This window comes from Rhizophagus irregularis, chromosome 16, assembly GCF_026210795.1.
Source record: "Rhizophagus irregularis chromosome 16, complete sequence".
Taxonomy (NCBI): domain Eukaryota; kingdom Fungi; phylum Glomeromycota; class Glomeromycetes; order Glomerales; family Glomeraceae; genus Rhizophagus; species Rhizophagus irregularis.
The window spans coordinates 297,134-312,066 of record NC_089444.1 but is presented as its reverse complement, the minus strand read 5'-3'; the positions used below and the strand labels follow the sequence as shown (position 1 = coordinate 312,066).

The window sequence follows — 14,933 nt, the reverse complement described above, 5'->3', positions numbered from 1 at the left end:
TAGGCGACTAATAAGGATCACGCAAACTATAAAGAGAACAATAGGAACATCTAAGTTATATTATATACAATTTGAAAGAATAATAAAGCCTAAAAAAATAAACAAGGATAAGGATTCTATATATTTATGTCGGTATCATTAAAATATATGATATATTTTAATTTTTTTTTTAAATCAAATTATGAAATTAATTAATTTTAATGGTACAAAAATTTGTGAAACATTTCATACATAGTCAAATGATTTTAGCTAGGTCAAATAATAATTTATTAAGTATATTACGTTCGAAAAACCCCAACGTATATGCAAGTTGGCGTTTTTTTCAAGGATGGTCTTTTTGTTTAGGAGTTATGCACTTGCACGTGATAGCGTTAACGTTAACCCCGGCCAGTTCGTACACTGCAAATTAAGGAACCCCTTTTTTGTTGAATAAATGAGCTTTTTTTTATTTAAAAAAAAAAATTATCGCTAATATCGACCAATATAATATTTTATTATTTTATGAATTTTAGAGGCTATCTCATGCATCATGAAATTTAAAAATTCTTTAAACTATCCGTTACGATTAAAAGGTTGCCACGTTTTTGTCGCACAGACCGGTCACCATTACGCCATGTAAACTTTAATTAAGTAAACCCTAGTTAAATTATACCTACTTTAAAATTTATGAAAAATAAAGATTTTAATAGAAAAATTTCAGTTATTATTATCAAAATAATTTATTTCAATATATTTTATTTTTTTAAACAAAATTATTTGTTATAATGTATAATTATATTATTATAAGTTATCTTTTTATTACCATAAGTTAAGAAAAATATTTGTCATATTTTTAATTGTAAATAAATTATTAAACTAAATTAAAGTTAGATTAAAACTTCAAACGTTTTGTTTTTTTTAAAAAAAAAAAAAAATTAGGATCGGAGATAATTTGCAAATGATTGACAAACCATTTCAATTTTTATGATGTGTAATGATGCCTAAACCTTAAATATTTTTTGTGTAACTTTACACCTTATTCCATAAAAGGGTGACTTAATGAAGTTGTACAGTAAGTACTACAGTTACATTTGCGCAAAAGGACCGGGGGCACTGTAAATATAATAAATTATATTATTCCACGCCAATTGTTAGTTGATTAGTTTGAAACATTGTGCTTTATTCTATATACGTATTTATTAATTATAATGAATATTAATAAAGAAAAAAAAAATATTGCGCCGCCAATATTTTAATCTGCATGTGAGCATATCATAAATAAGGATTTGTTAAGATACACTAAAATAATTAATTTTCAATAAATTTCAATATTTATATTTTTATTCTTTTTGATGCATCTTTGAAACAAACCCAAAACGAAAGGTTTTTAACGTTTCATGATAAGATATGAAAAAAATACGCAAATCACATACTTCACATAAACAAATAGTTCCAATCAAGTGTAAGTACTGTATGAGAACCTCGGAAATCTTACATGTACAAAATGGGGGTTGTAAAATTTTTTTGAAAGGTGTTAGGTAAAAACCGGATTTTTTGAAAAAATGAGGTAAAATGAGGTAAATAGAAAAAGTGAGTAGTAGGATTTTTTATAAATAAATTTTATGATTTTTAAAGTTGTATGTTATAATTAGGTAAATTATCAGGATTTGTATAGAGTAATATATATTCAGTACAAAAAATTAAAAAATTAATTGAGTTTGCAACCGCCGGCATAGAGAATTCATAATAAAAGTTCTTATATAGATTTTAAAATTCCCAATAAACTTTATTAAAAAAAATCCCTTTCAAAATATATTTATATTTGAACTGAGAATTTGAAAAAAAAAAGTTGTTATAGAGTCAATAGTAAATGCATGCATGTAGAGGTACAATCCGGATAGCCGTTGATAATCCGTCATGGACATTAAACACAAAAATTTTCCGATGTCCGTATTGGCTCACCTAGAAAAAATTCGATAAAATCCGCAGTATAGAATTGCGCTACATTACATGGTTAAGAGGACCCGAAATATATAGAGGTCAGGGGACATTAAAATTTTTTTTAATTAATAAGCAAATTAATACCTAACCTCAAATAGTTAAAAAAAAACAACCCCTGATTTTATCATCATGTGATTTTCCATTGTTCAGTCTGTTACACGGAGGCGAATATTAGAAAGCCATGATCTGTGCGCCCACAGTAAAAATTAAACTTATATAATTATACTTTATATAACATATACTAAAATTACTATGCTTGGAGAGAAATATAAAAGAAAGGAGCGAACAAGGGGAAATAGACAGAGGTTTTTGTTATAACTTTATTATAGTTTGGTTTTGATTTTTGCTATTGGTAATATATTGCTGATCGCCGGCTGAGGCAGCAATTTGTGACGGATTATTCTATTCATTTCTAACATTTCTAACGTATAAACCTTATAATTACTGATTGAAGCATCCGTTTATTCATATATACCTTCATTCTTTTCTGTTATCATCACGTGACTGCGTAGCGAAGTGGTGGTAACCAACATTAATTATATAGTTAATTTTATTAATGAAATGTAAAAAAAAAACATTATTGTATTGTTTCAATTATATCTTTTAACAAAAATAACCATAATAATACTGTTTTTCATTTCCTTATATTTTCTTTGACTGATACATTAGTTGGTCCAATATGATAAATGATATTAGAATCGGTATATTGCACCCTTCACTAGTTAAATCTCTAAATACATGATATATCTTGCAGATTATTAAGTATATTTAAATCACCTATTACGTGTACATAATATAGTATATATTTCTCTCTGGCATTTTCTTTCTAAGCAAGTCAATCTAGGATTCCATGTTCGAAAACACTTTTATACGCTATGTTCAAAATAAAAAAAAAAAGAGTGAAGTAATTAACGCCATGACCCCGAAATATATACATAGAGGTATATGGTTAGATTTTGATTTGCGTATAATCTATAAATTTTTTAACCAGCTCATGTTATCAATTTGCGTATTATTAATAGATTTTTTTAAAAGTAAGAGGCTTGATTTGCCTATTTTTAATACAAATTTGGCTCGAGGAGCTAAAGCAAAAAAATACGGAGCTTGAGACCGGACTCGCGACAGTGGAATAGGGTTGTTCAGTAATTTGGTTATGTCATTATTAGATTGTATATATTTATGTTCGTCCATATGTCTATATCAGGTTTATGCACGAATTAAGAATAAAGACACACATATATCCGTTATTATCCGCACGATAATTAGTAATAAACACGAATCGGTCGAATCACGAGCTGACATATACTGTACATATTGAAAATCTTTAATTTACACAAGAAAAATTATCAAGGGCATTTATTATTTACTATGTACTGTATTAAAAAATTATTCTAATACATATTTATCATATAACAGCTTAAAAATAAAAGAACAATAATTTATGTTTATAACAAAGACCACACGATGTCGTGATATCAATGCATATTATCTAAATATTATTCTAATTTTTTTATTCGTTATTATTTTAAAATTAATAAATTAATAAAAAAAAATTAATATTTTTGAATATAAAAATGTATTCTGATAAGATAAACCTTGCTAAAAGTTAAAACATTTTCCAGTTGGATTAGGAGGCGCAAATGTACAACCTCGGGCGTCATTAAGGCCAGGACAGCAGGCAGTTGCAAAGTCTTCAATAGTACAATCAGAGCCATCAGCCCTACATTTGGCAATGGAGGTTGAAGTGGAGATGGAAGTAGAAGTAGAATTGGAGGTTGAGGTGAAGGTGGAGGTTCCGGTAATGGTTTTTGTTACGGTTTTATCTTTAGGACATGGTTTATAAATGGTTGAGAACAATAGATGATTTCTGTGTATCTGCCATGTTTATGAGTATAATGTTTATGTTTATCAGAAACGCAGGTAAATGTTTTATGACTATTTTGTTGATACCTCTTATTTAATTCCGGTGGAGGAGTGGCGGCTGGAGTGGTGGTGCTAGTGCTAGTGGTAGTTGTGGTGGTAGTTGTAGTAGTAGTGGTGGTTGTGATGGTAGTGGTGGTGGTGGTGGTGGAAGCGCAGATGTGATATGATGAAAAGAATGAAAAGTGCTCGATTAATTTAATTAAAGGGAAAGGGAAAATGAAAGAATTAGAGATAGCAATAACGATAGAATTCGTCTAAACTTAAAATAGATACAAAATATATTACTATATGAATGTGCTATTGGATATTAGTACAACATAGATTAAAAAATATTAAGCTCTAATACACCAATTTTATTGACATATTTGTAATACAAATAATTTTATTAATAAAAATTTTGAAAAGGTATAAAAAACAAATAAATGAGCAGAATGTAGATCGGGAAAGTTACTCGGCAAATTTCATTGGTAAGTTACAACAGATAATTGGTACAGGTACGAAGTAAATTAGGGTGTCACACAGACAGGACCCAGAAATAATATAATATATAGGGTCAGGTGATGAAAAAAATTTTTTACTATGAGCTGTACGCATTTTTTCAGGGCCGGAATTAAGTCGGTTACTATAATAGGAAATAAAATCTGACTAGCATCATAAAAATTATCTAAAATTTCATGATTTTTTTTTTAGTTCAAAAATCACAAAATCACGCAAACTCATTCTGGGTCCTACACAGACTAATTATTCAAAAATATGTTACATTGAATATTTTATTATGATCAGATTTTATACTATATAAAGTTATAAAGTTTAATTAAATAATCTATTGATAATTTTTAATAATAAATATAATATAAGTTTCTAAAAGTTTCTCACTAATCTTGCGTTTGTTTTCAACCTCCTTCATATGGAAAGTGTTCTTAAGAACTATCACAAAATAGGTACATTCATTTTTTTTTTTACAAAGCTTTTAAAAATGGTTCAATAGAAAGAATTTACATTAATCACAATATCACATATCTAAAATTTTATATGTTAAATAGAAATATTTGAACGTAACTTTGTTCTTGAGCTATTTATAGACTTTCTGTAAAATTTGAAGGTAAATTGATGGTTCAATAATGCGGTGAAACATTTATTTTATTTTTATTTTTATTTTTAAAAATTGAGACAATGACGGAAGCTATACAAAAGTGACAATCACACACACGCTACATTCGCTACAAGTATAAACCCAACCTTCGCAAAGATCGCACTGCCTAATATGTATAAATCAATACTAGGCATTTCCTGCATTGAACAAAAGAGAAGAAGAGAAAGAATCGAGACCAAAATGAAAAGAAAGACGGTGAAACAATTTTAATCATGTCAATTATTTTAATAAAGAAAAGCACAGTTACGTGAAGCAAACCAAATTTCTGCAATATATTAGTAATCAATGTCGACCAAAATTTCTAATTATAAAAAACATCATTATTCATTATTCATATTTAATTCGTACCGCATGCCAAGTGAGGGCCGCAAATTTGTTAATAATGTGAATATCTCCTTCTGTAGCATTTTTTATAATTATTTCTGCACTTACGATTTCTAGCTGCTGTTGTTGTGACAATAAAACAACATTTGTATTGTATAATATTTTATAATATTAGATTCTTTTATGGATTTCATTTGATAATTTTATGAATTTTTTTTATTTTTTTTATTTTTATTGCATTATTTACATGTATACGATTATATCTAAATATTTAGTTTAATAATTATTATATCATTCATAATAAACTATTATGCATTTTAAAATTTTTCAAAAACTGGGGTAAATTTTTTAACTTTAAATTTCTTAGTTTATCAGAAAAGATAATAAGTTCAAAAAATGAAGAGCTTTATTTGAATTAACACATGCTATATTTTAAGGAGCATAATAAAATTATTTGGAAAATAAATGTTAAAGAAATATCAAATAAATATTGCTTTATAAAATTTATAATTAAAAGTATTGTAAGTTTTATTAATTCCTAAATTCTCTTTTTTCACTATTAAAAATATTATTTTTAATTAATGTATGGATTTATTATAGGATTCTAAACTATATGAACATGTGTTAAAATATGAAGATATGTTAAAACTTGAGGGATTAGGTTGGAATGAATATCAACTTCCAAAAAATGTAAATGAATATTATGTACAACTTTCAATTGAAATAAATGGTTCTATTAATATGGTATATTTCTATTTTACTTGAAACTTTTTATTTTAAAAGAAAATTGATTTATTATTTATTCAAATAGCAAGTAGATTATTTTCGACTTTGGTGTAATGATGAAGAGATAATTTATAGTTTTAACATAGGTGATTTATTACTAAATTTTCATAAAATTTGTCCAAATGTTTCAGTAACTTTTAAAGATAAATATTTTTCAAAAAAAGAAATGGAAAACTTACTTGAGCAATTAACCACCTATGATTATTTTTTTTGTTTTTCTTATAAGTTCAAAAGGTTTAATAATTAGGAACGTTAAAGTTTAAAATGGTAAGTTTCTTTGTGAAATTTTACCATTTATGTTCATTTGTTAATAGAGTTGTTTACTAATTTATTTGTAGATTTTTGCTCTGAAGTAATTGGACTAATATAGATTTTAGTATATTTAGGATTATTTTTGGCATAATATTTTAATAAAAGCTAGTTTAACATGATTTAACAATTAAAATATATCACTAAGCAAAAATAAAACAATTTAATGTTAAATAACTATAAAAAAAATAATCATCACTATTTAACTTATTGGATATATTTTGCCATTTACCCACATCAACGAGTTCAATTATTTTTGATATATCACGTGATATTTCCATCATATATCCCTAAAAAATTTTTCAGTGTATCAGTGAGTTAAATATAATAGATCTTATTGGTTAATTTATTTTATTTTCAACTGAATAACTTTTGTATAATTTTTAAATAACATATTCCACACAAAAATTGTTAATTTAAACATACTATTCTTTAACGTTAATAAATGTATATAAAAACTTAAAATATACATCACTTCAAATTCTGTATATATTTGTATGAAAATGTATAAAACCTCAAATCAAGAGATTATAAGGCTAAAATAAATAACTTATATATAATTTTATAACATTTATTGCATTAAAAAATGATCCAGATAATTATTTATGTCTTAAGAATAATACATATATATCATAACTATGAAAAGAGTTATGAATAAAAAAAAAAAAGAATAGAATAATTTTTTTTATTTTTATTGTTTTTTTTCTGTTTTTTCCAATTGGCTTTTTTTCCAATCCAAAATTTTTTTTCCCCTCTTCCTAATCTATTGGATAAATGGTTTACCCTTATAACCAAAATTGGGCTAAACATTTATCTATAGAAATCAGGCTAAAATGTAAATAATACGCGTGTTATTCACTTATAAATAACGCAACAAATAAAAATCATAACAGAATTTAAATAATTTAAATCATAAATTCATCCAAACATTTAGAATCTTCTTCAGCTAAAATTTCAGTAATTTTAGTAAACTTGCGACTTGTATAATTTGCTTGTAAATAAGATTGCATAACAAAAATATTGGGTTTTTCTTGTTTATTTTCTTCTTGATTATTTGCTTTTGCAAATTCAAGCATATCATTTGTTAATTCAATATCAACATCAGGTACTGCAACCTTATAATTCCCATCTTTGTTATATATATAATATTCACTAATACATCTAATCCATTCAGATATTTTATATTCAAGCTCAGTTATAGTTGGTCTATTGGAAGGATTTGAATCCCAACATTTTTTCATTAAATTTACATAACATTCTGGAGCATCTCTCATAATTTGAGGGCGTTCACCTTCACAAATATCCAAGATAAGATGATGATCATATGTTCTATTATTAAATGGAGGAATACCTGATGTAAATTCCCACATTATCATTGACAAACTGTAAATATCACTTGCAGGGGTATAAGGTGTGTACCTTAATATTTCAGGTGCCATATAAGGCAAAACTCCATAAACTTCATTATCCTTTTTATCATCATCTACAGGTTTACATAATCCTAAGTCAATGATAAATAATTCACCATAATCATCTGATATCAAAATATTACCATCATGAAAATCACCATGAGTTAAATTTGAATCATGAATTACTTTAAGTCCTAATATAATTTTTTTTAATAATTGTAACTTGTCTTGCCACTTAAACTTAATTATATCAGATAAACATTTTCTCAAATTTCCTTTTTTTGCACAACTCATTATTATTACATAATTCAAGTTATATGGATCTTGAGTAATTCCAAAGAATTGAATAAATTTTGAAAATGATCTTTTCTGACAGTTATAGTGATGTTTCCACTAAATAAATTATAAAAAATTAATAATTTTGCCATAAAAAAAAAAATAATAATTCACTATTAAAAATAAATACTATACCTCATTCAAAAATTTATCATCTATTTTTGACGAATTATATAGTGTTTTAAGAACAACTTCATATCCTGTTTGAAAGTTACATCTATTCCATTGTTGTTCATTAAAATTCCAACTATCAATAGGTCCATCTAACCAGATAGCTTTATAAATTTTACTGAATCCTCCTTTATCATAATAATGAATATTTGACAGTTTATTGTAAGGTATCCATTCCAAAACTTCATAACTATTTTTAGCATTTAGTTGAGCATCTTGAATAAATTTATCAATAAATTCATTTTTACTAGTCCACTTTGAAAAATTTTGTTGAAATTGTTCAGGATTACATTGCTGACACCATTGATAATCAGTATATGGTAGCTTGCATCCATTACATAATCCAATGAATTTTATTTCCTTAATTGCTGGTATTTTTTGATACCAATAAAAATCCTTCTCTGTTCCATCCCAATTTATATCAACTGAGTTATTTATTACCTTTTCACCTTCTGCTGTTTTTTGATACCAATAAAAAGCCTTCTCCAAATTTTTTTCTATTCCCTCCCCATTTTTATAATGATTAACTAATTTATTCATTGCCTTTTCATTACCGCTTTCTGCTGCTTTTTTATACCAGTGAAAGGCTTTCTCCAAATTTTTTTCTGTTCCCTCCCCATTGTTATAGCAAAATGCCACATTAAACATTGCATCTTTATCTCCATTTTCTGCTGTTTTTTGATACCAGTAAAAGGCTTTCTCCAAATCCTTTTCAGCTCCCTCCCTACTATAATAATGGCCGGCCAAATTAAACATTGCTCTTTCATGTCCATTTTCAGCTGCTTTTTGATACCAGTGAAAAGCCTTCTCCAAATCCTTTTCCACTCCCTTCCCTTTGTTATAATAAAGGGCTACATTAAACATTGCATCAACATGATCTCTTTCAGCTGCTTTTTGATACCAGTGAAAGGACTTCTCCAAATCCTTTTCCATTTCCTCCCCACTGTCATAATGATTGGCCAAACAAAACATTGCTTTAACATGATCTCTTTCTGCTGCTTTTTGATACCAGTGAAGGGCCTTCTCCAAATCTTTTTTCACCCCCTTCCCATTGTCATAACAAAAGGCTACACTAAACATTGCATCTTCATCTCCACCTTCTGCTGCTTTTTGATGCCAGTAAAAAGACTTCTCTAAATCCTTTTCCACTCCCTCCCCATCATTATAACAAAAGGCCACAAATAACATTGCCTTTTCATCTCCACTTTCAGCCGCTTTTTGAAACCAGTAAAAGGCTTTCCCCGAATCCTTCTCTGTCTCCTCTCCAATATAATAATGACTGGCCAGACTAAACATTGCATCACCATGATCATTTTCTGCTGCTTTTTGATACCAGTAAAGGGCCTTCTCCAAATCCTTTTCCACTCCCTTCCCATTGTTATAACAAAGGGCTACACAAAACATTGCATTAACATGGTTTCTTTCAGCTGCTTTTTGATAATAGTAAAAGGCTTTCTCCAAATCCTTTTTTGATCCCTTTTCACTGTAATAATGACGGGCCAAATTAAACATTGCATCGATATGATCATTTTCTGCTGCTTTTTGATACCAGTAAAAGGCTTTCTCCAAGTTCTTTTCTGTCCCCTTTCCATTGTAATAATGACAGGCAAAAATATACATTGCATCAACATGATCTCTTTCTGCTGCTTTTTGATACCAATGAAAAGCCTTTTCCAAATCCTTTTCTATTTCTTTTCCACTATAATAATGACAGGCCAAAATAAACATTGCGTTAACATGATCATTTTCTGCTGCTTTTTGATACCAATGAAAAGCCTTTTCCAAATCCTTTTCTACTTCCTCTCCACTGTAATAGTAACCAGCTAAAATAAACATTGCGTCAACATGATCACTTTCTGCTGCTTTTTGATACCAGTGAAAGGCTTTCTCCAAATCCTCCTCTATTTCCTTCCTAATGTAATAATTACAGGCTAAAAAATACATTGCATCAACAAGATCTCTTTCTGCTGCTTTTTGACACCAATGAAAAGCCTTTTTCAAATCCTTTTCTATTTCCTTTCCACTGAAATAATGACAGGCCAAAATAAACATTGCGTCAACATGATCATTTTCTGCTGCTTTTTGATACCAATGAAAAGCCTTTTCCAAATCCTTTTCTATTTCCTCTCCACTGTAATAATAACCAGCTAAAATAAACATTGCGTCAACATGATCATTTTCTGCTGCTTTTTGATACCAATAAAAAGCCTTACCCAAATCCTTTTCTATTTCCTTTCCACTGTAATAATTATTAGCTAAAATGAACATTGCTTGAACATGATCATTTTCTGCTGCTTTTTGCCACCAGTGAAAGGCTTTCTCCAAATCCTTCTCTATCTCATCCCCAATGTAATAATGACAGGCTAAAAAAAACATTGCGTCAACATGATCACTTTCAGCTGCTTTTTGATAATAGTAAAAGGCCATCTCCAAATCCTTTTCTACTATAAATCCATAGTAGTAATGGTTGGCCAAATTAAATATTGTACACATTTTAACTTCTTTTCCTAAGTAGTATAAATAAGCTAAAAAACGGAAAAGCATTATGAAGTCTAGAGTGCAAAAATTTTTGTAACAAGAGACAAAAAATTTTCATAATTCATAATGATTGACATTTTGATTTATGTTCAAAAATAATTTTAAATTAACTTAATTTGGTTAATAATAAAATCTGTATCACCAAGCCAAATGATCGACTTACTATTTTTTAAAGCGATCTTAACTGCGCCTATCACGTGATCATACTATTTTGGTTCAAAATGGACATATTAATTAAAATAAAGATTTGCGTGTTAACAAATTGTCCACTTGGCAACATTGGTAACATTCACCATCATAAATAAATATTTTTTGCAATTTTTAAAATTCATTTTTTTTTTTTATAAAACTTTAAATTTTACGTTAAAAAATGAAGCGGACAGCCTAATATTATACAAAATTTATAATTTATATCAACAAGCTTCTTTTAAGCTGTTTGCTAACGGAAATTCAGGAAAATGATTACGAGTAAATGCACATGCGAAAAAAAAAATATTATTTTTTTCTGATAGAGTCTGTCCGGGCTCGTCAAAATTGCTCCTCCTTCAGTTGTTCTTCGAATTGTGGTGTGAAGATAAAAAAAAATTTAGAATAATTTTGGCAGGGGCCCGGGCTGAAATTTCAGTCACGAGATTTTCAGATTCATGATTGAAGCCATCAGATGATCTGGAGATAAGTTATAAAAAAAATATCATCCCGAGGTTATTTATACTAACGAGGGAGAGATCAAGGGAGGAGTTTTTTATTCACATGCATTGTAGATTAATTTACATGCACAGCGCCTTTGACCAGCATTGATATCAATTTCGCAGATGTAGTTAAAAAAGGACAAAGTTCACTATGCGAACAAACTAATACTTTTTATTTATGCATAACTACTCAAAAAGGAAAATCCGGACACCCGTGTCCACTAATTGCGCAGTAATGTGGTGCAGTAAACCCGTGCACCCGGTAAAAAATATTTTCGATTATCATGTATTCTGTCCTAAAATCATTACCTTATAAATAATCTATGATTAAGAGAAGAAACGCGTGAATAGCCTTCACAGAATCATGTGATAAATATGAAAATAGCATCGGCACTATGAGATTTATCCCATTAATTCCAGTTTAAACATTATTTTATTTCGGTCAACGCAAATGCTAAAACTAATTACATATGATTCAGTATCGAAAAATCAATTTTATGTAACACGTACAGTATAGTAATTGATGCAGTTATTTCTGGCTATCCTTCACAACTCTTGCTTTTTTAGAATTGCCAATGTTAGTATTATCCAGATGGTGCTTCATTAATTGTGAGCTTGCATCATGATAATCATCATAACTATGCTTATTGATCCGGTGATATTCTCTGACAATTACAGTATCCTAGAAGTAGAATATTCAGAAGGTAAGTTTAGTGTACCACCACCAAAAAAAGGAAAAAATAAAAAATTTCACCTGGGCAATTTCCAACTCTTTATTTATAATCTTTCTTGGCATGTAATTTGATTGCTTTGGTAATCCTTCTTTTACAAACCTTCTTGACAATTCGTGGAATTTGTTGCATCTGATGGGAGGAAATATTAGTTTGTAAAAATGGTTATTATACTAAACATGTCAAGTTATTCCTAGGTTCAAGTCAGTGAAATAGCCCGAGATGTTACACTCTTAGCAGGATAAGGATGCGCCCACCCTACGAAGATGCACTTCGCCCTCAAGCATGCAAGTATTTGAACTAAAGTACAACGAGATACGAAATCTCTCCGGAAGTATGATCTGACCATAGACGAGAACACATCCCGCCAAAACATACAGTTCGCCAACAACTCAACAAGCACACAGCTCGTGTAGATAATCGATCCTCGGACTGCTTTCTTTTTCTACTTAATGCTAAATAATATTACCTTTAATTATTCCTCCATTTCTGTTAGACGAAATTGAGCTGGGAGCTCCTTCGCAAATAACTTTCGTAAAACTCTGATCTCTAACTTAAATGAGGGATGTACATGGTCTTTTTCATAAATATTATAAACTTTGTGTAGATTATCTGAGTGGTCCGCCGAGAAGGTTATATGGAGCTCAAATTAACGAAGACTTGACTAGCGACCTTATTTTTCTCAATTATCTTTATATCTTCGTCGTCTAGATCCAGCTCTCAAGAACGTCTATTTGTTTAACGACCTCAGCTGACTGATTTCATTGTTAAGCAGTAAAAAGACTTTCAGAGAAAGAAGTATTTTTGAGAGAGAGAAGTTTTGAGAAAGTTTGAGGATATACTGTATATATAATTGTAAAAACTTTTCCGAATTCATATATATATATATATAAGAATTTATAGTGATAATTTTGGAGGTATTAATCAGTTACACAAATGAAATATTTACGTCATTTTTACACAGATCACTCAGAACGTGACTATGATATACCATTAATTGTAACTTATCTTTTCATAACTAAATTTCATTTCTCAATTACTATAATCGTATAAGCTACTCATCGGAAACATTTGCAGGTCGAGTGGTATTTGTGTATTTATACGTAATTTAAAAGCTCGCTGCTCCTCTTGAGAGTAAATTTGCAAAAAAAAAAAATAATAATTGTGCAAAGCGCAAAATGCTATATCCTATTAATATATAATTTAATACGGTAACTTTTTCAGAAAATTATCAGTTGAAAAAGTATGCGATAATAACATTTTATTATTTTTCACTATTACAATATTTTCGAAAAATTTTAAATGATTCGCATTTTCTTTAATGTGTTTATTGATAAAATTATGTTACTCAAATTTTCGATCAACTGAATCAATTTCTACCTCGCTTCGACTTAATGAACTCAAAGATTTTTTAGACATGAAAATAAATTCTATTATAAATAAATATACAAAAAAAAATATATGGATCAACTTTACATTATTATAATCTTGATAGTATTTATTTTAATTTAACATTTTTATTTCTCATAATACATAAATAAATATTTTATTAAATATAAATTAGAATCAAATTAAAATGATTACATAAAAAAAAATGCATTAATTATTTTGTCTTTAAATTTGCTAAACATTTATTTTTACTTATAAAAAACTAATATATTGATGATTCTTGGATATGTTTTTTTTATTAGTATTATCATGATTTTTCTATAAAAAAAAAATACGTTACGTTAGATTACATTAATACCTTACCAGTTACTTATTAGTTTTAAAAAATATTAAAACACTTACTCAAGATCACACTTGTAATATAATTCATAATTAAATTTAGTATTGTTATTAAATTTTAATAGTTGTGGCGTTGTAATTGATGTATCGTTTGTTCTTTCTCTCTCCTTAAAAATGTTCAATATAACTTCAAATAAAAAAAAGAAAAATTTAACATAATAATTTTGATAATTATCTCATAAATCAAATAATATTAACGAATTACTTACAGCTCTGGTTACAATTATAATCACCAAAAGATCCCGCATTGGTGGTGATTGTATTATTTCCATTTTCAACCCACACTGTTTTCAAAGGTAAAAATTTTAGAACGTTAGAACGTTTACGAGTAAGGATTAAACATAAATATTAAAAGACTCGTACGTAATTCAACAAATGTTCCATCCTTGGCAGTAAGACAATTTGGTTCAGGATAAAAATTATTACCCGTTGTATGTGCGACGATGGTAAATGTGGTTAAGTATTTTCCTTGTGCTCGCATGATAAAAAATGTTAGAATAGAGAATAAGATCAAAATAGCCTTTATCATAATTTTATGAATAATTGTCATTTTTTGTTTTTTTTTTTCTACAATCGTATCAATAGTAAGTCTAAGTCTATGAGAATGTGTATTTATAAGAAATTTTTGGATTATTCCATTCTCAACTCTTGTATGAATATTAATCGTTTATTTTTAATATGGGCTTATGATGGCAATTCATGCTATGCATCTTTCTAATCGGAAATTTAATAAATTTAATAATAATCATATGAAGTTAATTAAAGCGAAACAAACTTTATAATTACTAATATTTTT

The 14,933-nt window shown here is 28.1% G+C and overlaps 5 protein-coding genes across 5 annotated transcripts; 2 read left to right on the top strand and 3 right to left on the bottom strand.

Annotated features, from left to right (window-relative positions):
* Positions 1-3,171: 3,171 nt before the first annotated feature.
* OCT59_007870 (uncharacterized protein) lies at positions 3,172-4,070 on the top strand (the record flags this gene model as incomplete). The annotated part of the gene is made up of 4 exons (XM_066142080.1): positions 3,172-3,184; positions 3,603-3,778; positions 3,893-3,900; positions 3,953-4,070. 4 exons carry the CDS (start codon positions 3,172-3,174, stop codon positions 4,068-4,070), a joined length of 315 nt encoding a protein of 104 aa, XP_065998990.1.
* A 1,732-nt stretch (positions 4,071-5,802) lies between these two features.
* On the top strand, positions 5,803-6,413 carry OCT59_007869 (uncharacterized protein; the record flags this gene model as incomplete). Its single annotated transcript, XM_066142079.1, has 3 exons — positions 5,803-5,901; positions 5,981-6,124; positions 6,192-6,413. 3 exons carry the CDS (start codon positions 5,803-5,805, stop codon positions 6,411-6,413), a joined length of 465 nt encoding a protein of 154 aa, XP_065998989.1.
* A 967-nt stretch (positions 6,414-7,380) lies between these two features.
* Positions 7,381-7,749, bottom strand: OCT59_007868 (uncharacterized protein; the record flags this gene model as incomplete). Its single annotated transcript, XM_066142078.1, has 1 exon — positions 7,381-7,749. One exon carries the CDS (start codon positions 7,747-7,749, stop codon positions 7,381-7,383), a length of 369 nt encoding a protein of 122 aa, XP_065998988.1.
* Positions 7,750-8,260: 511 nt separating this feature from the next.
* Positions 8,261-10,935, bottom strand: OCT59_007867 (uncharacterized protein; the record flags this gene model as incomplete). The annotated part of the gene is made up of 2 exons (XM_066142077.1): positions 8,261-8,277; positions 8,682-10,935. The coding sequence occupies 2 exons, from the start codon at positions 10,933-10,935 to the stop codon at positions 8,261-8,263; spliced, it is 2,271 nt and encodes a 756-aa protein (XP_065998987.1).
* Positions 10,936-13,854: 2,919 nt separating this feature from the next.
* OCT59_007866 (uncharacterized protein) lies at positions 13,855-14,720 on the bottom strand. The gene is made up of 4 exons (XM_066142076.1): positions 14,501-14,720; positions 14,347-14,421; positions 14,141-14,264; positions 13,855-14,056 (listed from the first exon to the last, which is right to left on the bottom strand). Exons 1-4 carry the CDS (start codon positions 14,685-14,687, stop codon positions 13,987-13,989), a joined length of 456 nt encoding a protein of 151 aa, XP_065998986.1. The 5' UTR covers positions 14,688-14,720; the 3' UTR covers positions 13,855-13,986.
* Between the last annotated feature and the right edge of the window lie 213 nt (positions 14,721-14,933).